Here is a 26,143-nt window from a genome sequence, read left to right as displayed (position 1 = left end):
GAAGGTGGGGAGTGTCTTTATATATTCTTTAACACAAAACTTTCTATTCCAAGTAGATTTAGGAATGAGGAGAGGGTTATAGATGTTTGACAGCTACTGAGTCAACCTTCTTTCTACCCAGAACACAAAGCCAGTATCTCCTCCATCCTTTTTCGCCAGAATTGCCCAAAAGGTGCTAATTAATGTTGTCCGTATATGTACAAGAGGAACTAAAGTGAGACCACCAGCTAGAGGCCATCCTTAAGCCATCTAATAACTCTGAGACACTGCTATCCTGAGAGATATTAATATTATTACAATCTTTAAATCTATGAATTCAAGCCAGTGGTTCTGAAATGAAAGATTACCTATTTTATGAAGCAAGCAGGGCCATCTTTTCCTACTTTATTAATTTAATGTTGAAATCAAAAGAGGGTGTATTATTTGCTTCAAAACCCAATAACATGTTCATGCCTGATCTGCAGCATTTCATATTTACAGGCCATCTTTCAGTGGATGGACTTCCTTTTTCTCACAGGTTTCCTTGTCATTTTATAACCAGCTCACTGGACCATGGAGTCAAGACCTCTGGGTTTACATTGTGTTCTATTCCTGTATGACTTGCTGAGTGCCCGTATCTCTATTGCATGGTAAGAAATAATGATGGCTGGGACCAGAGGCTGGCCAAGAAATAATTCTGAATATCTTGGAGGTCAAGTTTTCTACAAACATATACTGTATGTGTAATTAAATCAAGCCTATCTTTGGCTAACAATATGTATAAATCAAACACAAGACTTTCTTCTCCCCAAAATTGACTGGTAATGCACTTAAGTTCAGATTTCCAAATACTTTGGTTGCTAAAATGTTCATATTGTTGTTACATATCTCTTCCTGTGTATTTGCTAAACAAAATACAACGCTTAGCAAGTCCTTAGGCATTTTTAACCTTCATAATATAGGTGTACATATACCATAAACATGGCGCTGATAAAGCTTAAAAGCAAAATCCGTGTCATTTCACACAGACATGTACATTTCTAGCCATTGACCTCACTGCCGACTTCCCTGATACATCATTCAATCTAATTTTCCAATCTGTTGAAAACATTCTCCAGTTGCTGAGTCACTTCATAAAATTGTATTTATGACCCTGGCTTTAAGTTTCTTCAAATGATGTGGCTTTGATGAGTAAACAGCAGATTCTTTGCAAAGTCTCATAAAAAATAAAAAGTAGTCAAATAAGGACAGGTCAACCAAATGACTTCTCAAAGGATTTTTAAAATCCTTTTCTCTATCAGATAAGACAACGATGAACAACTTTTTCAAGCAAGGTATTTGACAAAAGGTTGCAAATTGTGTAACTCAGTGACTTTTGCATCAAACTGAAGAAGGAACAAGATACCAAATTAGAGGCCTACTGTTACAGAATAGCACATTTTGTGAAACACATCTGTGCTTCTACTGAAAACTTGTTTCTAAGAATTGGCTCAGGAGAACTACCTGAAACAGAAAATGGACCTGAACTTTCTGAGTTGTGATGTAATCTGCTAGAGGAAAAAAGAAAAATAACTCTATTATATAAATAATGAATGTCGCAAAAGTCTCATTTCCAAACTATAGAAACTTCTTACTGCTGATTCCTTGTGTAAGAAGATTTCCTGAACTTTATCTATCCTCAAAGTAAGGGGATAGTAGTGCAGAGAGGGGACGTGGATGACACCTAATTTCCCTCTTCTGGCACTCTAATGCTCCCATTCACATGGGGCAGGGCATCTGTTCCAATGGATTTAGTCTCGTTTGGATCAAAGCTTCCTCTACTTCATTTAACAGATTTGCTCAGACGGAAGGTCTCAGAAGAGAACAATGTTAGCAAATGGGGGATTTCTGAACTTATGAATATGTAGGTCATTGGATTTTTAAATAAATTAGAGAATAGTTTATCTATTAAGGAAGACTCAGTGTACATATTTTATGAAACCATCCTTATTATAGGTCAGTGGACATCCCACAACCATTCCTTGCTAATATTAAGTCTTTTAAAATACTGTCATAAACCTTTTTATAGTGTCACAAGCCTCTGATTTTTTTAAGTCCATAAAGTGAAAAGGGGCAAAAGAACTTCACTCAAGGTTCAGATTCATAATCAGTCAAAAAGTATAGATGTAAACACAATAAAGAGGCAAGCAACTTATCTAAGGTCCGTAGGCCTAGTAAATGAAAGTATACCTACACTAAATAAATTCAGGATATCAGCAAGAGAACATGAATTGCAAAAGAAAGGAAGGCAAACTCTTAAAAAAAAAAAAAAGAAGGAAGGAGAGAGGAAGGGACAAAAAAAAGGAAAAGAAAAAGAAATTAGAGCACTGGTCCTATTATTTCTTGAAATTATTAGTCCTACAAACACTACTTGCATCACTGATAGAGCACTGGAGATAAGGTGGGCAAGGGAGCAAAGCTACTGTGAAACTCACACGAATTACATAATTCACCATTCAGACTCAATAAGGACGGTTTTCATTTAAGTCAAGTTTGAAAGATCTCAGGGCTTCAAATCCAGTATCTGTTTCAGTCTCATTCCCTCTCTTTTTATTTCTTTTTCTCTCCCCCACATTTGACATCCATAAGTAAATCTTGACAATATCAGTATCAGTCCATGGAATTCAGATTAAAATAATAATAGTGATAAAATTTTTGAGAGAAAGTAGTACAGTAAAAAAAATCTACACTATTCCCATAGTGACATTTTACTTTAGATTTGGAAGATAATAGGCATAAAATTGAAGATAAGTTTTATTCAACCTACTAACCCCATGATATACCCAAAAGCCAATTTAGACTAGCAGTGGCACTGATCCATAATCTGGGATAAAAAGCACATCCTGAGATAGATTCCTGTGCAAGTGATTTATTAAGGAAGTGTTTCTGAGGGAAACTGGTGAGGAAGTGGGATAAGCAGGGCAGGGAAGGGAAGGGAAGAAGCTCAAGCAGTCCCTGCCTCAGCCTTGTCTGCAGAGAGCTCTGGAATAGAAGTCACACTTCAGAGCTGTCCCTACTATTGGAGGCAGGGAAGCTGGGCTTTCATCCTCCTGCACCTATCAGACACTGGTTAAGTATTTCCAGCTCTCTGCCAGTGTGAGGCAAGCAAAATCCAGTAGCCTAAGGAAAGTCCTTTGAATGAAAAGCTGACTAGCAGTCGTTAGTTTCTAGAAGTAAAAGTAGGGGGACAGGGGGTGGGGGAGAATTAGGACACCAAAAACAGAGGAGGCATGTTATCTGCCTCAGCTTCCTCTGGTGTATTGACCATACCACCTCACTTTGTGACCATAGGTAACAGAAACACTTAGAAATATATCACAGGATTGCCTGAAAATTAATGACCAGGTCAGAAAACATCTTATCTCTCACTTGTCATAGAAGTCCTCAGAGACCCAAAAAGTGGGATTAACCTTTTCCTACCAAAAGACTAATAAAGAAGAAAGTGATGATGCTCAAAATATATTTTACGTAAGGTCATAATGACAAAAACAGGCTTCCACGATCCTGACAGCACAGGCAGGATATGATGCGCTGTTACACCCTGCATCTAGAACGAAATTAATCTCGTGCCCATGCTGAAGATTTGATATCCTGGCATAGCATGATCTCGAGACACGCTGATTAACATAAAAATGTACTAAAAGCAAGCCCTCGGAAATACAGCTCTATTCCCTCAATTGTGTTATTTTCTACCACCAAACGATACACTTCAGTGGCAATGGATCAGATATACAAAGTAATTAATAGTTTCTCTTTGGAGAAATGGCATTTTCAAATGCTATTTATTATGAATTCGAGTTCTTCATCTGGAAGTTTTAAACACGACAAACTAGGCTGAAGCTTTTTCCCCAGCTTTAGCTTCATTTATGAATGTTGTACATTTGATTTTGTTCTATACACACACACTCTCTCTCTCTGTCTCTGGTAATTACTAGTTGTTATTGGTCCAATCATCAAGCACAAAACCAGGAACAGAACTATAGGGTGACAAATCAAGTTGCTTTTTATTGAATTTGACAATAAATGAATAATAGAGATCATGAACTATTTCGAGAAAATATTCAGTGGGGATGCCCTGGGTGACTCAGTAGGTTAAGTGTCTGCCTTCAGCTCAGGTCATGATCTCAGGGTCCTGGAATCAAGCCCCTCATTGGGCTCCCCATTCAGCAGGGAGTCTGCTTCTCCCTCTCCCTTTGCCCCTACCCCACCGCTTGTGAGAGCATGCACATACTGTCTCAAATAAATAAATAAATCTTAAAAAAAAAAAATATTTCAGTGGACTAAAGATATATTATGTATCAGTAAAGCAACTAAGTACAAGGTTGATATTGGCCTTAGGTATCCATTTAAAATAAGAGGTTCTAATCCTGTTTACTTTGAGAAAAAAAAATTGTTGAGATTCTTTTCTATCCAAAGATCAACCATTCATTTATGTTATTATTTATAAAGTTAATGTTTGTTTATTATAGCTGGCAAATCATTATATCACCCATAAATGTCTGATTCCACTCAAAAAAGCCTAAAGTTTGGAAAATCCATGGTTGGTTTCATGGGGCACAGTACACCATATTTTCCATTTAATGATTCTGCTGGTGAAACCCAGCTGTCCAACCTTGCTGTTAGTGACTACAGTACATACAGCAAAAACAATCTGCCTGCTGACCTCCGGCTTAAGTTCAAACTATGTCATTCTGTCAATACCATCTACCTTGATTAGGTTGGGCTTTATACACAACAGGTTATGATCCCAGAGGGATGAAAAGCTTTCCCAAATTAAAAGCAGAATTTTAAAAGGAAATACTCATACATTCCTATGCAGTTTCCATTTGATATCCTCAAGGCTGGCCCATGAACTCAAACTCATGTTGATTGAAAGTGAATGTTCCTTTCTGGGTGTAGCCATCTTACAAATTTAATGGCAGGAGGAAAATAATAAAATGTGTTCCATGCTTCAATTAGACCTTTTATAACTTGGCACTTGAACGATGGCAATGCCAAAGAAAAATCATTAATCCATAAAAATAGACAAAAAGGATTGTGTAGGAGAAGAGAGACCTCCAAGATCCTAGGGCCTTGGCAGAGCATTCCCTCACACCAACATGGTCTGTCTTTTGTCTAGTCTCTCTGTGAGTCCTCTCTAAGTCTTTATACTATTTGGATAAAATGTATACTATATTTGATTCTAAAATCCAACCATGCTTTCAATTTTATCCTTAGCCAAAGGAACTGTATATATAACCAGGCAATAAAATGTTGGCTAGCTATGAAATGCCTATTCATGCACATGAATGATAGATGAAAGAACATACACACACACACACACACACACACACACAAATGCAAAATAAAGACTAAAAGATGCATCCTTCCACTTTGTATTTAACAATAACATGCAACAGACTTACTCTAAAGGACCAGAGGTTTTCATAACCCTAGTTCGGATAACTGTGGACACACAAATGCTGCTTGAGTATTTTGAGTCAAAAAAAGAAGTCATAGAGTGATATCCGGAACATATGCAGACCTCTGTGAACCTCCAAACTCATTTTTAAATGATGTAAACTGAGTCTGTCAATAATGGAATGTATAAATTAGCTAAGAGTCAAGGGAGCAAGAGATTTCACCCTCTTGGTCTCCTGCCATACCTAATCTGTCAGCACCAAACCTCAAACAACCCCACTGTGCTTCTTCCCTGCTCCCACTCCCCTGGTTCCAGCATTCCTGGGGACTGTTACCAAACCACAGTGCTTAGTTCCATCACTAGTTCATGCCTGTTAACGTCAGCTGAGATCCCAAACTACTTCATAATTCCTTCTATCTCAGATTGAAGCCCTATCACATTCAAACTGTCAACACACTTCTGGCCTCCTTTTCAACACCAAATTCTGGAAAGAGTAATTTGTAGCCCCTGCTTCTGTAAGTCACTCCTTAACTCCTAAATTCTGGCTCCTGCCTTCTGCACCCTAATGAAATTACACTCTAAGTTTGCCAAAGGTCTCTCCCAACCAATCACCAAATTTCATGGCATGGTTCAAGCTTCTCACTCCCAGATGTCTTAGTTTTGCACACATGGACAAGCCTCAGGAAACTCTACTCATGTTCTCTGTCCTCTCATTACTACCTCCCTATTCTTCCTTCTCCACCTGCTCCCCTCTACTGGCATTTCTTCTGTCCCTTTTCCTGATGAGAGTAGTGGTGATGGTTTTTCCTCCTCCTTCTCCCAACTCTTTAAATCCCAGACTCTGTCAATAAATTTCTAATCTCTTTCTCTAGCCCTGAAAACTCTTTTTAGCACCAAACTCATATTTTCAATGACTTCTGCATATCTTCATTCAAGAAATCTGCCAGCACTTCAGAGTCAAAATAGCCTAATCCAAAATAATCACTCTAACCTTACTCCAACCATCTCTTTCAATGTTCTCCTTGATACTCTAAGTGATTACAGATCTATTCTCGGCCACAAGGCTCAAGCCTTAGCATTACGGTGGTGACACTTTCTGTCAATTTTATTTCCACAGTGCTTCCTGACTCTTGTACTCTACTTCACCACCACCAGACTAGTTCAAAACTTCTACACATTTCAGTTGGACACTTATGGCTGCTTTCTAAATGATATTTCTACCCTCTTGCTATCATGAGGGGGAAAAAGATCTTCCCAAGATCCAATTCTGATTACTCGATCACAGCATATTCCTACATAAGACCTTCAGTGGTTTCCAGTGCCTATTAAAGTTCAAAGTTCCTACCATGGCCCTAAGACCTTTTTTGATCTGTTTCCGCCTTTTAAGTTTTATTATCTAGCTTTGCTATCAACTACCAACTATTCCCACACTAGCCTGACTCAGCACTTTTCTCATTAATTCCTTTAGCTTAAAATACCCTTCTTCTCCATCTTTGTCTGTTAAATTATATTTATTCTTCAAGGTCTAACTTTCTAGCAATTTAATACTCATGTCAGGTGTTTACATATGTGCTGGCCCATGATCTTTTTCACCTTTGCATCTGCACAGAGCTTAGCTTCCTGCCCTACATTTAGTAGAGTGGCCAGACTTAAACCTACTGTCCTCTTGAAGACACCATATTCATCTTACTGTAAGTACTCCTTATGACCTGCTCCTCACGGAGTTATGACCCACTACAACCACGCTTATTCTCCTACACTATTCACGTTACTTCTCATTTTACTTTCATTATTTGAATATATATTTTTTATTACCAGGTCATTAGCTCTTTGAGATTAGCACATTTATTTTTTTTTTGTTACTCATATAAGGACTAAATTAGTGTTTCTCAAAGTATGGCTCCCAGACCAGCAGCATCAGAATCACCTGGGACCTTGTTACAAATGAACATTCCCAGGTCCCACCCCAGACTATGGAATCAGAAACTCTGAGATGAGGGCCTCAATAAAAACCAGATATACATAAGTAAACTGTTTATCTTTTTATCATTTAGTATTATATTGGCATGTAATTCCCCTAAAACATTAAAAAATATAAGTAAACTATTACCACTTTATCAATGTCTTAAATCTACTTGTATATTTCGAAAGGTTTTTAAAAAAATTATAGAAATTATGACATTAATGATACTCTTTTTATGAAGTTCAAAAACAAAGTAAATAATAGATTGTATATGCATAAATAGTTTTAGAACTAGTTTTTAAAAAAACAAGTGAATGATAACCACAAATTCAAGATCAGGGTTACATCTGGGGAAAAGCAGATGGAGAAGATGAGGGAAGACAGGAGCACACAGGCCCAAGTCACTGGTAACATTCTGGGTCCCGAGTTGGGTAGTAGGTTCACAGATATTCATTACCTTACTGAAATTAATTACAGCCATATATGGATCACTGATGACATTATTTCCCAAACTAAGGATTACTAGTTAATTCTGAGTGCTCTGAGATCCATAAAAAATTTTTTAAAGGGATTAAAAAGATGTCAAAATCTGTCCTTAGTATTATTCTTAACCACCAATTGTCATGTTCAGTGCTAATCATACCTGTGTGCGGTTGAATGCCACTCTTGCAAAGACAGCTTGGGACACACTGGCCCTCTTCAGCTCATCTCTGACTTGCTGGTAGATATCTGGAGATACTTCTACGGAAGAATTGGTTGGTTCTGGCTTAACTGCTCTGGGAATGGGCGGATGGTTCAGGAACTGCTGGTTGATGGCTTGAGGATGCTGGTGAGCCAGGAGCCGGCTAACAGCAATCTGTTGGTTTATCAGATGGGCCATGGCTATTTGTTGCCTAACAAGTTGTGGACTGAGCTGGGGAGAAAGAAGACCAGGGCTCATGATGGGTTGTAATGCGGGCACTTGGTTTCGGATTGGAGTACTGTGGTGGATTTGGCTATGAGGAGACTGTTCGTTGGTTTTCCCCAAGGATGCCAGCTGGTTCATATTTGGTAAATGCATTGGACGCTGGCCCAGAACACAATAGTCTGAAAGGTTTTCTCGTTCCACTCTTTCCACTGTTAAGAGATAAAAATGATAATTTGTCATTATTTTCATTGGTTTAATTTATTGCTAATATATGTAGTACTGAATTATCATATTTTTGGTATATTAATGACATAATCTTTTCATACAAAGCTGGAAGCCCCAGAGTAAAAGTGAGTTATCCTCCCTGCAAAATGTTACAATAATACGTTTTTTCAGAGGTGATATGAAAGTAATAATATATACCAGTTCATTTTTCTTAAATTCTTAAAAGTGGGCATTTTATTGAATAACCAAGACAGAAACCACTAAGCATGATAAATTCTAAACCTCTCATATTCCCAAGCTCTCTCATCTCCCTCATCACCCTCTGTTATAAAAACACCAGCTGTTCTCATCTTCTGTAGTTTGTGGTTAATGGTGTAGTTCATGGTTATCAGGAAATGACAAGGACAACATCTCCTGCCAAATTAACTGCCACCTCCTAATAAAAATCTCACACAGTTAGTATTATACAACTATGGGAACATTCATAGAAAATGTGTACCATGTAGTATATCCTCTTATCTACTCACTTGTTATCTTTGTTATAGGAATATTTCTTTAAGAAATGGATATGTTAATAATTTTGATATGCACTAGGATAAGAAAAAAATTTCACAATATTAATAACATTGCCTTGACTTTCCATTGTATAAGATGCTCCCCACCTTCCCCCCCCCCGCCCAGGATATAGACCTTATTACATTTTACTGCACTTTACTAGTAAAGATTTAAGGAATAACCGGGAAAGGCAGAAGAAAAAGAAAGTATCGTATATGTTCAAACATGTGGCAGATGTTTTTTCCTCCCCCAAGAATATTTCCCAGAAAAGAGCAAATCACCTCATAGCCAAATTCTTTCTTTTTTAAAGATTTTATTTATTCATTTCAGAGAGAGAGAGCAAGCATGGGGGGGGGGGCGGTGAGGGGCAGAGGAAGAAGCAAACTCCCTGCTGAGCATGGAGCTAATGCAGCAATGGATCCCAGGACCCTGGGATCATGACCTGAGCTGAAGTCAGACGCTTAACCAACGGACCCAAAGCACCCCTCATAGTCAAATCTTATCTAAATCTCAGTATCACGTTATTATGTAAAACAAAGGTTGGTTTGGAGAAAACATATTAGGCTGAAATAACCTCCATCGTTACTAGTTTTAAACCCTTACAGATGAAATTTAACAAAATCTGGTATTTTTAAAAAATATTTATTTATCTGAGAGAGAGTGGGAGGGGGAGTGGCAGAGGGAGAGGAGAAAGGGAAGCTTAAGCAGACTCTGAGCTGAATGCAGAGCCCAACACTGGATGCTGGGCTCAATCACACGACCCTGAGATCATGACCTGAGCTGAAATCAAGGGGCAGATGCTTAACCAATTGAGCCACTCAGGTGCCCCAACAAAATCTGTTCTTTACAGCAAAAATTCCAAACAGATTTAGTAGTTATTTCTTACAATTGCAAATGCTGGATATGATCATGTAAAACCCTATTAAGGTAACATTAAAGAACAAGAGCTCAAAAGTAGTCACCTATAGGACAAATTTTAAAAATAATTGTCCCACTATTCTGCAAATGATGCTGTAATTTGGCATAATGTTTACAATGGCAGAATCATATTTGTACCAAAAAGTTCAAAGTCTCAAAAAAAACTTAAGCAGGAATAGCTAGGAATAGTCCTAGAAAACTGGGTAAGTCCTAGAAAACTGGGTAAGTGAAAACATGGGGTTCTGTAATGACAGAAATACAAGTGCCAAATCACATGTGAAGAATTTGAATAAAATCAGGCAATGAACTTTAAAAGTAGAGAAAAATAGTATGTCTAATTAATATTTTATGTAATATATGATTTTAAAATACATATGTGGAAGTTAATTAATTGTTAATTAAAATGTAAGTAAATATTTGACCATTTTATCCATATGTTTTAGGGTTTTATATATTCAAAACTTCTCATTGGGAAAATAAACATTAGTTTCTTGGGATCACCTTATATTCAGACATATACAGTATTTATTCCTGCTTTGCTTAAAAAAACAAAATGAATGCTTAACTTTCCTATGAACCCCCAAATAAGTAAAGCTTACCTCAGACTTCTTTAAAGGTGCAATTTCTAACTTAATCCTTTCAATGTCATTCATTTAGTTGTATCCACCTTTCCTTCACAAGGTTCAAGGAGAACAAATTTTTTTAATCTTATCCTCTAAATGCAAACACTTTTCAGTCATTGTATTAAACTCTAAGGTATACAATCTTAAAACCAAACCAAGCAAGTGGTTGAGAGCCTTCCAAAGGTAATGTAACACAGTCTCCATTCGACAGGAATGACTGTTATGATTCCCTCCCTGAAAGAAGTGGAGGAGCCCCACACTGTGTCTGGAGTAAAGCTGTACTTTATAGGCAGAAATACTTGGCACCTACTAGACATTTGGTTCACTTTTGTTTAATTCCTTTTTAATTCAGCCAAAATAAAGGCAAATTCAAATATGAAATTATGTTTTCAGGTACCTAATAAGTACAAGTTTTATCCATTTCTTTTTCTACTTAAAAAAAATATAGAACCATCCATTTATAGCATGCATTCTTTGATCAAAAGCTAATTTCCCAAAATTTTGGTATTTTCATTCTTCAGTGGATTAATTACACTTTCTTGAAATATATCTAAATAGGGGCTCCTGGGCGGCTCAGTCAGTTAAGTGTCTGACTTTGGCTCAGGTCATGATCTCAGGGTCCTGGGACTGAGCCCCACATCAGGCTCCCACTTAGCGGGGAGTCTGCTAGTCCCTCTGCCCCTCCCCCACACTTGTGCTCCCTCCCTCTCTCTCTCTCTCAAATAATAAAATCTTTTTTTTTAAGATTTTATTTATTTATTTGACAGAGAGAGAGGCAGTGAGAGAGGGAACACAAGCAGGGGGAATGGGAGAGGGAGAGGGAGAAGCAGGCTTCCCACTGTGCAGGGAGCCCAATGTGGGGCCCGATCCCAGAATGCTGGGATCACAACCTGAGCCGAAGGCAAACGCTTAACGAATGAGCCACCCAGGTGCCCCAAATAAATAAAATCTTTTTTAAAAAAATTTTAAAAAAGAAATATATCTAAATCACATCATTAATAGAAAACTCTATTCACAGATCTAGTCACAATGATACACACAATTAAGCATTAACGTCAGAGCTCCAAAAAACCTATATGAATTGGTGCAATAAGAATCAGAATAATGTTACTCCATATTCCTTTAAGATTATACATAGTATGTCCTTTTTCTTCCGGGTTCTCAGATCCTTATAAATTCATACACTTAAAAACTGGGACGGTGGAAGTGTCCAGAAGGACACGCAGTAACACCATGAAGTACTAACTCCTTAGAAAACCAAAATGAAGCGATTGCAAAGGCAAATGCCTACACACCCAGGTAGAGAACAAAAGGCAGAGAAGCCAGCTGCAGAGGTACCAGGGGAGTAAGAGAAGGCCTGCCAGTCCAGAGGAAGGGGCCGCTACATTGCCTCAGCCAGTTTTTGTGTTTTTCATATTGTCATTTCTTCAGACATTTTTTCAAGAAAATGGTAAATCTGGATTATTACATGACAGTGCCTATTTTTCAAGTATTATTAATTAATTCCATTTGCAAAACACAACAAATGCCAAACAAAGCGTATCTGAAAACTGGATACTGCCTATAGACTACCTATAAGACTAAAGATACCCCTTAAGTTATTAAAGAAAAAAATATCCAACAGCACTCTTTAAAGATGGTAAGGCAGACCTTATTCAGGACCATTGCAATAGGTGTAGGGACCCCTGCAATGGGATTTTATGGTGGGGGAGAGAGACTGGACTCAACTCCGAATACAGCATAAGCACATGGGAATTTAAAGCCAAAGAGCAGGGTGGGGGTCGGTGGATAGAAAATTACTAAGAGGAGACATCAAGAGTAAGGGGGGGGGGGTTCTGGCTAAACTGTCCTAACAGGATTCTTTTGCTGAAGACAGGCCAGAGTGATCAGACATCACCTGGGGGATGGTGGAAGATGAGGAACCCTATCAGATATCGAGGGGTGATCAGATATAGAGGGTGGGGGGGTTCAGGTTAAACTGACTTAGCAGGGTTCTTACTAACACTGATTTTACAAGGAAGTGCACAGATGGGCCATGGAGAAAATTTAGAAGCCTGAATAAAAAGTTTGGTCAAACGAAGAATCTTTGTCACTGTTTTTCAGTGTCTGACAGCTCTACCAATAAAAGCTAAGTTTTTTTTAACTTCCTAAGAATGAAGAAAGAAAAAAAAAAAATCATCATCCTTACTCTTAAGAATGCCTAAAAATCAAGTGCTGATCAACAGGCTGCATCTCCACTGACCCGAGGAGTGTATGGTTTCCATAACAATTTGTACAGATTTTGCCAAACTTGAAAACCTTTTTCATTTTTTTCTGCTACCACTCTCAGAAAAATATCAGAATAATATTTTAGCCTCTAAAGTCACAGCAGGTGAAAGAAAAATGCTTAAAATAAAATAAAAAGTCATGGGGTGCCCTCGTGGCTCAGTCGTTAAGCATCTGTCTTTGGCCCGGGTCGTGGTCCCAGGATCCTGGGATTGAGCACCGCATCAGGCTCCCTGCTCCGCTGGAAGCCTGCTTCTTCCTCTCCCACTCCCCCTGCTTGTGTTCCCTCTCTCGCTGGCTCTCTCTCTCTCTCTCTCTGTCAAATAAATAAATAAATAAAATCATTTAAAAAATTAATTAAAAATTTTTTTAAAAAGTCAGAGGAGCATCACAGTGTACTAGACTCCATCTGAAAATTGAGCTTGTGCATTCATTATTTCTTTTCCTTTTTTCTTCCTTCCGTCCTTCCTTCTTCCTTCCTCCTTCCCTCTCTACCTCTCTTTCTTTCTTTTTAAATGTATTTGAAAGTAATCACAATGGCTGAAATGTAGACCTAACAGCAGTGCCTGATTTTGTGTTTTGATTCTTGCCAATAAAAAACATAATATTAAGTCTGTCTTAAACTAAACTAAGTCCGAAGACATCTTTGCTCTGAGGGTCCATCTTATCTCTGCAATATTCAGCTGTGAAAAAGAAATCCTGAAAAAAGTGAAGGATAAATGGTAGTCTTGCCTCTGATGATGAAAGCAATGTTCACATTCACAACCAAAAATGTTCTCAATAAAGGAAAAATGCTTACTTATTAAAGAGACATAAAAAACACAACCACTTCCAGGGCTTTGAATCAGAGCTGCAATTTAATTCACACTGAATTTGATTCTACTGTTGCTGAAGTCCTGAAGGGGATCTGTGGGGTTGGGAAGTGTCTGGGAAGGAATGATGTTTCCAGCTTCAAGTTCAAGTCTCCAAATGGGATGTGGCTTGAGGAACTGAAAAGGGCAAGTGGGGCTGAAATATTTCTATGCCACGTAGCTGAGAGGCTTTCTGTAGCTCTCCTAACCTCTGGGGAAGGGTCTCAGTCCAGGGGCCTTGCAGGTGAACAGTTCAGATCTGGAGTCTGCTCAGGTTTCTGAGAAACTCGGGGTTCCAGGGTATCTTACAGATTCCTCTGAGCTTTCAGGAATGCGTGAAAACTTCAGGAAATGAGAAACCATTATCTAACCACTCTCTGAACTCCTGGGATTCTACTTAACTCTAAAGTAGGAGAGGCCTTTGTAGCCCTGCATTAGAATTTCAGGAGCTTCTAGAGCCTTCCCAAGTTCACAGAGTTAATGTTCTAACCAACCAACAGCACCTATAACCATTAGCTATTTAGTGGCCATGATTGCTGGTTATGGCTGGTTGTTCATAGACTAGAAAGTCATACTCTTCTCCAGTGATTAATCTGCATTACAATTGAAAGATATTTGGTGCAAAAATCTCATTTTATTTAAGCAATTTTACAGTATATCCAGGAAGTCAAGTATTTATCTTAATTATCACAAATCCCTGATACATATTTATATTTTATGTACATTGTACATTTCAGGTACTATTCAGGAGTATGGTCCTTGAACCGTCAAAATCCATATCACCTGGAAGACTGTCAGAAATACAAATGAATGGGCTCCAAATCAGAATCTCTTAGAGTTCTTATGTACACTAAGAGTCCAGTGATTCTTATGGACGCTAAAGTTTGAGCATCAACATCTCTATCGTCTTTGTTTTTGTTGTCTTTTGAAATTCTACCAGATAGCTACCAGGTAATTTTTATGTACACTAAAGTTTGAGAATCACTGTTTTATCTTGTCTTTGCTTTTACGCTGTTGTCTTTTTTTTTTTTTTAAGATTTTATTTATTTATTTATTTACTTATTTTAGAGAAAGAGAGAGTGCGTGTGTAAGCAGGGGGTGGAGCTGAGGGAGAGGGAGATGGAGAATACCAAGCAGACTCCATGCTGAGTGAGCGTGGAGCCCGACATGGGGCTGGATCTCACAACCCCAAGATCATGACCTGGGCCAAAATCAAGAGTTGGATTCTTAACCGACTGAGCCACCCAGACTCTGCTCCTTAAGTTCTTGTCCTTTGAGACTATGCGGGACACTTACTAACTGTCAAAGTCTGTTGTCAGGTTTTTTTTTTTTCTCTAATCTTACTTAACATTCACTACATCATACATGTATAAACATTTTTAAAAATGTATGTGATAAATCTTTAGTTTTTGTTGACGGCCACATTATATTGAAGGAGCACTGAACTGGACCCGGTATTAGAAAGCTGTACTCAAACCTGCATTCTACCCCTTAATAGCTGTGGGGCCTCCTTCAGCAAGTTCGAGATTCTCTGGCCCTCAGTCTTGCCGTAGGGAAAATATTATTATCTCAGATTTGTATGAGTAAAGTTTAGATGATTCGTATCTATGTGAAAGATCTTTGTCAAAGCACTATTGTAAATTTCAGAAAAATATCTGTATAATTATGATTAACAGATTAGGCTTCCCATTTCAAAACTTCCTGATTAAGACACTCTGACAAACGTCTGCTGTTTCTCAAAGGTCACCTGAAAAACTGCAATCTTTTCTTTTTTTCAAGTAACTATGCCATGTTACATCATATCACTTTTAAAAATAAATCCTATACTTTAAAAGAACTCCTTATCAGTATAGAATCACATGCCTCACGGTATACACAGGGGTATGTTGCTATTCAGTTTCACCAAATGAGGCTTAGTAGTTGATATTCTGACCTTCAAATCAGGATGCAGAATAGATGGGAAATAAAATGATATAATCTCACAACTCTTGAAATTAAATGTATAGAAATGCTACACAAATACTGCTCTAAGTTTCAAAGTTAATATGAATAAAAATGAAAAAAAAAACCTTAAGGAATAAAATATGCTTTAAGTGTATACATGTTACATCAACCAAAAGAAAGAAAGAAAATACCCTACAGTTTTTTTTTAAAGTAAATGTTTAATGTCTTATTTTTATTTTCCAGGGAATGAGTAGGCATCAAAATGTCCACACTTAAAAAAAACAAAAACATAATTTTTCCTCTTTAGTTCAGTGCTTTTCTCGGTTGGATTTCATTGTTTTTATTTTGTCTATTTGCTGCAGATGCTATGTAAAGTAAATCTATCTACTAAAATTTCAGTACTCAAAACATACTCCAATGACTAAATGCCCCAAAATATACTTGCTGGAGACAATTTCAGAGCAAAAGGAGACATCTGATTGGCACACATCATATGCCTGTCAATCACAGTAAGACGGCACAGGATAGGTGCAAAGAGCAAACTGGGATATATAGGGCCTAGGTTCTAACTTCCCCGGTGATTTGGGGATTACCTGTAAAATAGAAAGGATTATCTGTAAATTGTTTTTTCTTTTTTTTTAAAGATTTTATTTATTTATTCGACAGAGATAGAGACAGCCAGAGAGAGAGGGAACACAAGCAGGGGGAGTGGGAGAGGAAGAAGCAGGCTCATAGCAGAGGAGCCTGATGTGGGGCTCGATCCCATAACGCCGGGATCATGCCCTGAGCCGAAGGCAGACGCTTAACCGCTGTGCCACCCAGGTGCCCCTGTAAATTGGTTTTAAAGTAACCTTCCAGGTTACTTACCTAATAGTATCTTAAAGCGTATTGCTGCTGGGATTTTCAGAACAATTCCCTTTCTCAGAATATCTTCTTCTGCTTCTTGACTCTTTGGCAAGAATTTAAGACTTTCCTAAGATAATCTCTCTTTGCAAAACTCCCCATTGCAACAAGAATAATAGTTCATACAGTGACACTGAGGTAGATGCCGTATTGCTCTTGCAGGTTTATCTAGCAATGCCACTTAAAAGACTGATAAAATTTCCAGAACTATGAACCTAGTGTTTTAATGCAAACCTTAACACAGTTGCTTTTGTGAAATAACCCTGGGGGTCTGTCCATACTTAGAAAGCTGTGGAAAGCAATGAATTGGGTAAAAGGCTTTGCAATGAGAAATTTCTGGAATTTCTGGCCTATGGATTTTTCCTAAAACCATTAAGATGCTTATGCAAATGTAAACGGATTAGCATGAATGAGTGCTAATGCAGTCCTTAATAAGATAACACTCTAGTATTCCCTAGAACATCTCCTGGAAATCCTGGATAGAAGAATATAAGGCGGGGGGCGGGGGGGATGGCAGAATTTCTCTGTGACTCCTTCAACTCAAAAAGTACTCTGGAAGTGATTCTACGAAGGCATGACACAGGTTTGCCTCTTGAACTCTTGGTAGAAAAGTTGCCAATCAAATTGATAATTTCAAATTGGTACCCAAACCTTGGAATATAGACAAAGATATTCCTGAGTATATCATTGCCTTGGATTTTCAAACCTCCACCCCAGGCTCCTTGCTCCCCAAACCTTAGGCCCAAAAACTTGGAGCCCAAGTTATCTTTTTAAAGATAATGATCCCATCTAATACCAGAGAGGTCAGATAATTTGTTCAATGTCAAATAGCTGTCCAAATGCAGATAAATATTTAGGAATATTCAAAATGATTAGGGCTGCTGGCATGAGGTCTCATAAGCATAATAAAGAAACCACATGACCAGTAAAAACTAGTTTGTTTGTTTTTTTCCTCTTTCTCTGCATTACTCAAAGTTAACTTCTTAGGGCCTACATAGATCACAAATACTTCCTAATGAATTTTCTTTAGAGAAAAATGTGTATTATAAGTGCAGAAATTCTCATAACTGTCTTGCTCATATTCCTCTTTTAAAACACACTGGCATTTCTGGTAACATGAAACCCTACCATCTATCCAGTAGTTGAGGCACTGAGCTAAACCCTGCACATAACATTGTCATTGAATTCTCAATAGTAGGACAGAGATATTATTATGACCACTTTACTGAAGAAGCTGAAGCTTAGAAAAAAAAAAAAAGTCACATCCCTATTAAAGGAACTCATTCAAACCTACATTTTTAGGACCTTAAAGCCTTTGTTCCACTGCTAATGCTAAAAGGCCCAACTAGGGGCATGTGGTTATTATTAATTTTAGGATTTGAGTCAGGACTAATCTACTTTGCTACAGAAAAGTCCAGCTTTCTATTTTATGTGCATTCACGCATGCATGAGGCACATATCCCCATCAGTGACATGAGGATGGACGGGTTGTCTGAATGGTGAGGCGCAAACTGATGCCTCCACCGTATGCCTTGAGAACCTTTCTGATCTGATCAATTGAAAAAGCCGGTCAGTTCTACGAAGTGATGAAATCACTGATTCCTCAACAATGGAATTAGCTAATCACTAAAACAGGATTATTCACATCTGTTTATTGTTTTAATTCCTATGATAAGTACTTATTAATCAACTATTATGTGCCAGCTCCTAGAGATAACAGTACTGATTAGTAGTAGTTTTAAATACTCCACTCTGATTTGCTTCAGACAATTTAACTGTTTGCTACGCATAGATCGGCCTGTAACACCTGCCTATAATTTAAAATGCATTTCTATTTGAAGATAAAGCATAGTTCCTTTCATCCCAATTCTGCTCATTAGCAATTTATTCTAGTCATGTATAATATAAATTCGCACTCATTATATTTATTTTCATGAATCTCCCCCATTCTTTTATTTTTCTTGCAGCCAAAAAAGCTTTGTTCCAAAATGAGGATCATCAGCATGGACTCCCACCTGACTGATTAAAGACACGTATCACACACCGGCGAGCTTTGGCAGGTACTTTTCACAAATTCTGTAAATATGAAGTGTTCCTTTGAAACACGTAAACAACAAGAAATAAAAAGGGGTATGTACACTCACATAAGAAGGTAATAACCATAAATTCCTATGATTAAACTGTATGAAATTGGCAATACATAATTTTAATCTACAAAAATGGCAACTTCATATGCTTCGACCTGATATTTACTTTGACTCTTCTCCCTGAACTGGGCTACATACTATCACTAAACAACCATACTATCCACCCAAAATCTTTCACTAAGTTAAATTCTTTTTCAAAGGTATCATAACACTAACTTTCCTGATAAACTGTAACAGCATCCCATATGCTAATACTGAATATGCCCAATCACTGAAAAGACTTCTGATTTATTCTGTCCTCGTCATTAACTGAGGTACAAAGTCAGTTTGTACAAACTGAGGTACAGAATCCATTTTCTTTTTTTTTTTTTTTTTTTTTTTTTAAAGATTTTATTTATTTATGTGACAGAGAGACAGCCAGCGAGAGAGGGAACACAAGCAGGGGGAGTGGGAGAGGAAGAAGCAGGCTCCCAGCGGAGGAGCCCGATGTGGGACTCGATCCCGGAACGCCGGGATCACGCCCTGAGCCGAAGGCAGACGCTTTAACGACTGCGCTACCCAGGCGCCCGCAGAATCCATTTTCTGTTAACACAGACAGACATAATTTGAGAGCTAAAGCTAATATTACATATACATTAAATATAAATCCCACACCATTAAAAAGAAAAAAAAAACTATTACCAGAAGAGCTCACTAAATATAATTAAAGAAAAATATTAGGAGTCTGAAAGGGCTGAAGGGCAAAAGGAAAAAAACAAAAAGCTAAGTCTTTTAGGACTACGAAAGTTAAAGATTTGTTTTTCTCTTTCTCTAAATTTGTTAAAGAGAATCTGTCTTTGGGTTGAGAACTTGCTTGCAAAGTCTCTGCCTAGAGCAAGATATTCAGAGCCAACTTGTTAACTCCTAATAAAACAAGGCTTGGAAGGAAAATGCTTCCAGCCCCATAAGTGAAGTGTACCAGCCGGCAATGTGATAATACCATATGACTGGTTTTCTTAGGTGTATTTTCCCCTTATTATCAACTTCCTTTTTCCATCATATAAGATCCACAAAAACATATACATCTACCATAAAGCACTTGAAGCTGGACACCTTTGTGCTTTGGCAAAAAAAAGCTCATAGGACCTATTATGTTCCATGGAAAAAGTGAACGTTGTCCGCTTTCCCCTTACTGTAATCTCAACGCCCTCCCCCCCAGTCTGAACACTACTGTCCCTTTTGGTTTCAAACAACGCTTTATCGTGGTTTGATAACATTGACCATTTCCAATATTCCTGTAACTTTCTGTACAGGTTAAAGCAAGTTATATCTAATAACATCTTTATTTTTATTCTTTACTTTAGTCTGAAACTATAATTTCAGAGGTGAGTTCAGCACAATAGAAAAAAAAATAGCATTTCAGAAACTTAACATTATTGCTTAGGAGCATTCTACCTTTGCCAGTTGGCATTTTATGTGTATTAATTCTTTAATTCAACCTATTAAAGAAAAGTTAATCAAAGAAAAAATAAACCCATAATTCATTCTTTTACATTGGCCTTTCTCTCTGGTTTTACAGGACTTCAATGTTTCAGGCCATTATTTCAAGGAAAATATTCAATAAACTAGCTGGAAAAACCTCAAAGAGATGCTTTTCGTAGACTACATATATGGTCCCTAATTTTTACTAAACAAAGGTGTTACTGTCTCTTTCAGTGGAATTGACTATTGCTAAATCTTTAGCTCAATAATAATTAACAGAAAAAAAGAATGATTTTAACCCATTACTAATTTACTAACGACATTTGTAATATGAATTAAATGGGGGCAAAGATTGTCTTTTTTTTCTCAATTGAGACATTGGATAGCAAATAAGAGTAGTCACAACGTCGTATGTGCAAAAGTAAAAGTTTTAAATGCATATGTTCAAATAAGTTCATATATTAAATTCAATTCTAATACTATTTGCTAAAATAAGTCCCTAAAATGTTCAAAGTCCTATGTTCACAGGGGTCTGAGGAGGGCACAAAATGGATGTGTTTCTAAGACATTCTTTCAAAAAACTTTGTCTAGTAGGGGGATTGTTTAAAAGTAAGTCAAGTGGTGGGTGCCAATGTGGCTCAGTCGGTTAAGCGTCTAGCTCTTGGTTTCAGCTCAGGTCATGATCTCAGGGTTGTGGGATGGAGCCCAGTGTCAGGGGGGAGTCTGCTTGAGATTCTCCCTCTCCCTCTGCTCTTAATCCCTGCCACCCACCCACACATGTACACTCTCTCTCTCTCAAATAAATGTTTTTTTTTTTTTAAGTGAGTCAAAATTACTATAGAAAATGGAACTTAGAAAGGTGACAGCTTGAAAGGCCCAATGTTAGAACTCATAGCCTGACTTATATTCTATATGAGTCTAGATTCATCTATTCCCTCGGGAGTTCAGGATTCCTAAATCAGATCATCTCAAATTCCTGCAAAAGGTGAAATGAAGGCCTATCATCAGTCACATGAATAGGTGAATAACTAGTTAAACAATGTCCCGTACTGGCAATTATCATGTTAATCCTAGCATCTTACATAGCCCTCGCACTTAGCTTGAAGCACCTTGTGAATTTAAGCGCTTTTCAGCTTTAAACTTTGTAAATCATCCCATAAAAAACAAATAATTTTTATTTAACTGACCAAGAAAGCAAGAGAATTCTCTGACTCTAACCCATTGATTTTCCCAAAATAAGATGATGTCACCACAATGATACCAGATTTTTAATAAGCTGGACATTTCCTGGTCTACATACAAAAACTCACTTCACAATTCTGTAGATTCTTCATCAGGCACCCCAAGATTTATCTTTGCTTTTGAGTTTCTAATTTTGTTTCTGGGTAGGACAAATGCAAATCTGAAACTCTGAGAACTCCAAAGCACACCGTAAGAAAAAGCTAAGAATTGAAGAGACCTGAACCACCATAAACCCCTAACTATGTCACCTCTTTCGGCTCCCTATGCCCCCATTGTTGCCCAAACATGGTTGGTCCGGAATCTGTTTCAGTCCTTCTCCTCACCAACCCCCATCCCACCCATTCTCTCTTCTACTGCTAGATAATCACAACAGCCCCCTGTGGTAGGAGATGCCTCATTCTTTACCCTACCCTCCATCGCCAATATTTGTCTCCTTGTCCATCTTCTTTCCTTTCCTTCAGGCTCTAAAGAAAACTTGGCTATTTCTCTTTCCTTCAAAGGCAAAGCATCATCTGTGCCTCAGATCCCAGCCTTTCCTCTTTTGTGAACTCCTGCTTATCACCCTTCTCCCTCTCCAGAGCCTTTGTCTCCACTGGCTCCATCCTCTTTCTCCTGAGTACTGGGGACAGGGTGGGGAGTGTGTGTTCAACTTAATCCTAATGCTGTAGTTAGTGACTTTTATATCCTTTCCTGACTAAGCCAGTATCTGCTATCCTCATTTTCATGCCACTTCCCTTCTTAGATGCATATATGTTCCCCTTTGTTGTCAGACTATGAAGAAACAGCTCCCTCCAATGTCATTATGGTCCCCTTTTTGCCAAAACTAAGAACCTCCAAACGCCTCTTCTCCTTCTCCTCCTCCTGGCACCCTTGTTAACATTTGTCCACTAGTGACCCATCTTGCCTTGGCTTCCATGAAACCTCAGTTTCTTCCTAATCATATCTTCTTAACCCATGGCCCCTTTCCCCTCAGAGCTTCTAATCCCCTCCTGTTCTCATTCTCTTTTTTTAGAAAATGCTCTTTTGTGGTATTTTAACTATCACGTCAAAACACTGGCTCCAAAGTTCATTCTCTACTCCTGTTTCATTGGTCAGTTGGATCCACATCTTGAACGGCCGAATGGATATCTCTACCTAGTTCACCAACCCTCAATGAAGCATGAGCAATGGATCAATGTATATTGTCCTATTTCTGTCAAAACCATAAAGAGTCACTGAAGCTCAAAACCTTGAATTCTACTTTGATTTCTTTTTCTCTCTCCCACAACATAATGGCATTGGTCACTTCTCTCTTTCTCACCCCTGCCACCAAAAGTCAAGACCTCACTTTCCTATCTTTACTTGCATATATGGTGGCAATAGATTCTATTTTGCCTACTTCCTCCCAGGTGCACTTACTGCCCTTATCCGTCCCACCTGCCTCCTTTCCTGACATACACACTCACCCCCACACACAGTTTTAGAGGACTTCTAAAGAAATTTCTTTTTTTTTAATATTCTTAAAAGATTTTATTTATTTGTTTGACAGAGAGAGAGTGAGAGAGAGCACAAGCAGGGGAGCAGCAGGCAGAAGGAGAAGTAGGCTCCCGCTGAGCAAGGTGCCCAACGCGGGACTTGATGCCATGATCCTGGGATCATGACCTGAGTGGAAGGCAGACACTTAACCAACTGAGCCACCCAGGAGCCCCAAGAAAGTTCTCTTTTAAACCACCATTTTCATCACATCACTCCCTTGCTGAAAAACTTTCACTGATTCTCAATATGCCTCAACCGAACTTTCAGAGTTCCCCAAGGTAAGGTCTCAAACTTACTTTTCATCATCATAACACAAATGTTATCCACAGCCAGATCCCTCCCCCCAAAAAGTCTCAGCTCATTTACCAATGTTTGACGCTATCATCAACCCCACATGTAACCATGCTCTCTATCTTTTCCTTTTCACCAGTTAAAATGTTAGCCATTCTGGGCATCACGTGATAGTGTTGTGATAAATGTACTGTCATTCTAGACATAGTGGACAACCACCCATATTTTCTAAACATTCATGCTCTTTTGCACCTCTGCGTCTATACTGATGAACTTGGCAGTTGCCTGAAGTGTTCTTCCTTCTCTTTCTCTCCTTGCAAACCTCCACTGTCCTTTAGGTATAACTAACGGGCTGCTTTTCACATTACCCTCCTCTCCAACCTAACCTTTATCAGGTAAAACTTATGGGCCATTCTCTGTGCTACCATAACACAAGTTTATACCACTGCTATATATTCGCCAGATGGAGGGCTGCCTCCCCTGCTAGGTTGATAGTAACCCAACTACAAGCAGGAACCACACCTTATGTGTTTCTGGATGTTTCTCACTGCTTTGAGCAGTGAAAATGGCCTGTAGTAGAAGCACTCACTAAACATTTGTTTAATTAAAATGAGTTCTGTAACTGTGACTGTAATTATCTTGCAAGGAGGGACTATGTAATGCTCCCCACTTAGACTCCTGCCTGGTATATGAAGTTGATGCTCAAACGAACTTGATAGATGCCGGCTTTCTGAAACCAAGAACTGTGTCTTAAACTTCTTTCAAATAGTAATTATAGATGACAGATGAATGGATGGATAGATGAGTAAGGAAAAAAACGTCATTTTTCCCTTTCCATCCTTTTTAAATATCTATTTAAAATGGCATTATAAATAGTATAAATATAAGCAGATAGCAAGTTTCTTTTAATCTACAAACCATATTGTTGACAAAAGATTGTTTTACATTTTACCATTTATGCCCATTTATGAACAAAGTTCAGGCCAAAGAAGCACCTATCAGTGGCCAGGATGAGCTTCTTAAGATCCAAGCAAGGAACTGGCCCACATCTGAGCTTAGGGTCCGTGACATTTCCCACACACCATTCTTCTACTTGCCAACACTACCAATAAGCTTCTAATTGGAGCACCAAACAGGCTAAAGTGGTTGATGACTGCACATCAGCGACTGTCCAGTAAAAAAGCACAAGGCTCTTCCAAATGTTGGAAAACCAGTAAGATGGAAACTGGTTGGTTGTGGAAGTGATGTTTCTATTGCCACAAATATTTACATAAAATTTATATAAGTTCAAGGATTTCTATAAAAGCCAAGGATTTGGTGTTGGCATGACTTTAAGCAAGATACAGTACAGGCAGAGGGACAAACTTCTTTGCCGAACACCTTCATTTAGATCCAAAGCTGAAAGAAAATTTCTCTCATGACTCAGAAAAATTAGGTAGACAAAAGTAAGTTGCTTTTACCTCATCAGAGCTAAACAACAGCAGAGGGAGAAGTACCGGCAGTTGATTAAAGGCATTGTCCTGACCACCGTTACCACCATGGCTAAGCAGGGGCTGCCTCATAGAACCAGGTCAGGGGACACTGATTTCTCTATTCAACTCTGAGGCACCACTTTGTAAATGACACAATCATTTTTGGGTACAAGAGGTGCTTTAAATGTGGTAACATTATATCATTTCAGCTATAATGATCATAATTACTTATTTCTTTTAATCACAACCCACTTAACCACTTTAGTACAGAGGACTAGTTCAAGGAGTTTAATTTTCATTCAACATCTAATCTTTGTGTTTACTGAAACCCTTCACGGGCTTTGTTTACTGTCTGCTTGCTGGCCTGGACGTTTGATCTTGCAAGACTAGATGAGACAGGGTCAGATAAAATACTGATTACTAGAATAAACCAGGCTTGGAAAAGTAACACTGGTTTTTAAAATCCTCATTTCTCCCAGCTTTTTAATATTTTGCAAAATAAGTTCAAATAAATAAAATTAAGACGACTAACAATCAGGGGGTTCTTGAGCAATGATTGAGAAAAGAAAAGTGATGAGGATAATTTTGCTTTCTGGCCAAAATATGGGGTTTGGTTAGATCCATTCATTCTAGTGGTATTATTTTATGACACAAATAATTTTACAATATCCACTAGTATTTGTGTGAACTTTCAATGACCCCTTAATTCTTGTGACATATTAAATAGTTGAGATTGACCTGACCAAAGATGACACTTCATTTTGCTTTTGGTGTTAGATGAAAAACACTTTAGATATAACATTATTTTAACTTATTAATTTTTAATTAAGAAACATTTAAAATATATGAGTCCTTCTTTGTTAAGGCACTTTTTTATTCTTACAAGGTCCCCTGCAGAAGCAGATTGCTATAGACTGTAATTTCTGATGGTACAGCATATATAATTGCCACTTAGTTTCATAAAAATGATGAGGCAAGTTTACATCTACATAGTTAATAGAAAAGAGTTAGGTTAAAAAAAATAAGTGTTTCATTTAAATGTGCAGAACTTATGAAAGAAAAATTGATGGGGTAAATTCCACATAATCCAGAGAATTCTTGAAAATAATTCTGTAACAGCATGAACGTTTCCAGGTCCCTGTGGATTATCCTTGTGTCCAACACTAAAACTCCTACACATGAAACAACTGTAAATATTGGTCTTTTCCCCCCTGCTTTTACACAGTATGTATGTACATTTTTTTTTCTTATACGTGGGAGCTTACGAGCTCTACACTGTAAAATCTAGGCCAGAAGCAATGACAGTACAAGATGAACAGCAATAAAAAATGCTGTCTAAACCAACCTACTACCCTATCTACCCACTTCATTCTATTCAATATCAAAAATTCCTGGGAAGCAGGTTCACAGTTCTGGATGTTAAAAGCAGAGTATGCCAACTC

General features: G+C 38.0%; 1 protein-coding gene across 1 annotated transcript in view; it reads right to left on the bottom strand.

Moving 5' to 3' along the window:
* Positions 1-26,143, bottom strand: part of SATB2 (SATB homeobox 2) — a 180,179-nt gene that overhangs the window by 65,831 nt on the left and 88,205 nt on the right. The window contains exon 6 of the mRNA XM_040642327.1: positions 8,026-8,498. Coding sequence (XP_040498261.1) covers positions 8,026-8,498 — 473 coding nt within the window. The remainder of the gene's footprint in view (positions 1-8,025; positions 8,499-26,143) is intronic.

The sequence above is a fragment of the Ursus maritimus genome, unplaced genomic scaffold (assembly GCF_017311325.1).
Source record: "Ursus maritimus isolate PB19 unplaced genomic scaffold, ASM1731132v1 scaffold_1, whole genome shotgun sequence".
Lineage (NCBI taxonomy): Eukaryota > Metazoa > Chordata > Mammalia > Carnivora > Ursidae > Ursus > Ursus maritimus.
This window is presented reverse-complemented; position numbering and strand designations above follow the sequence as displayed.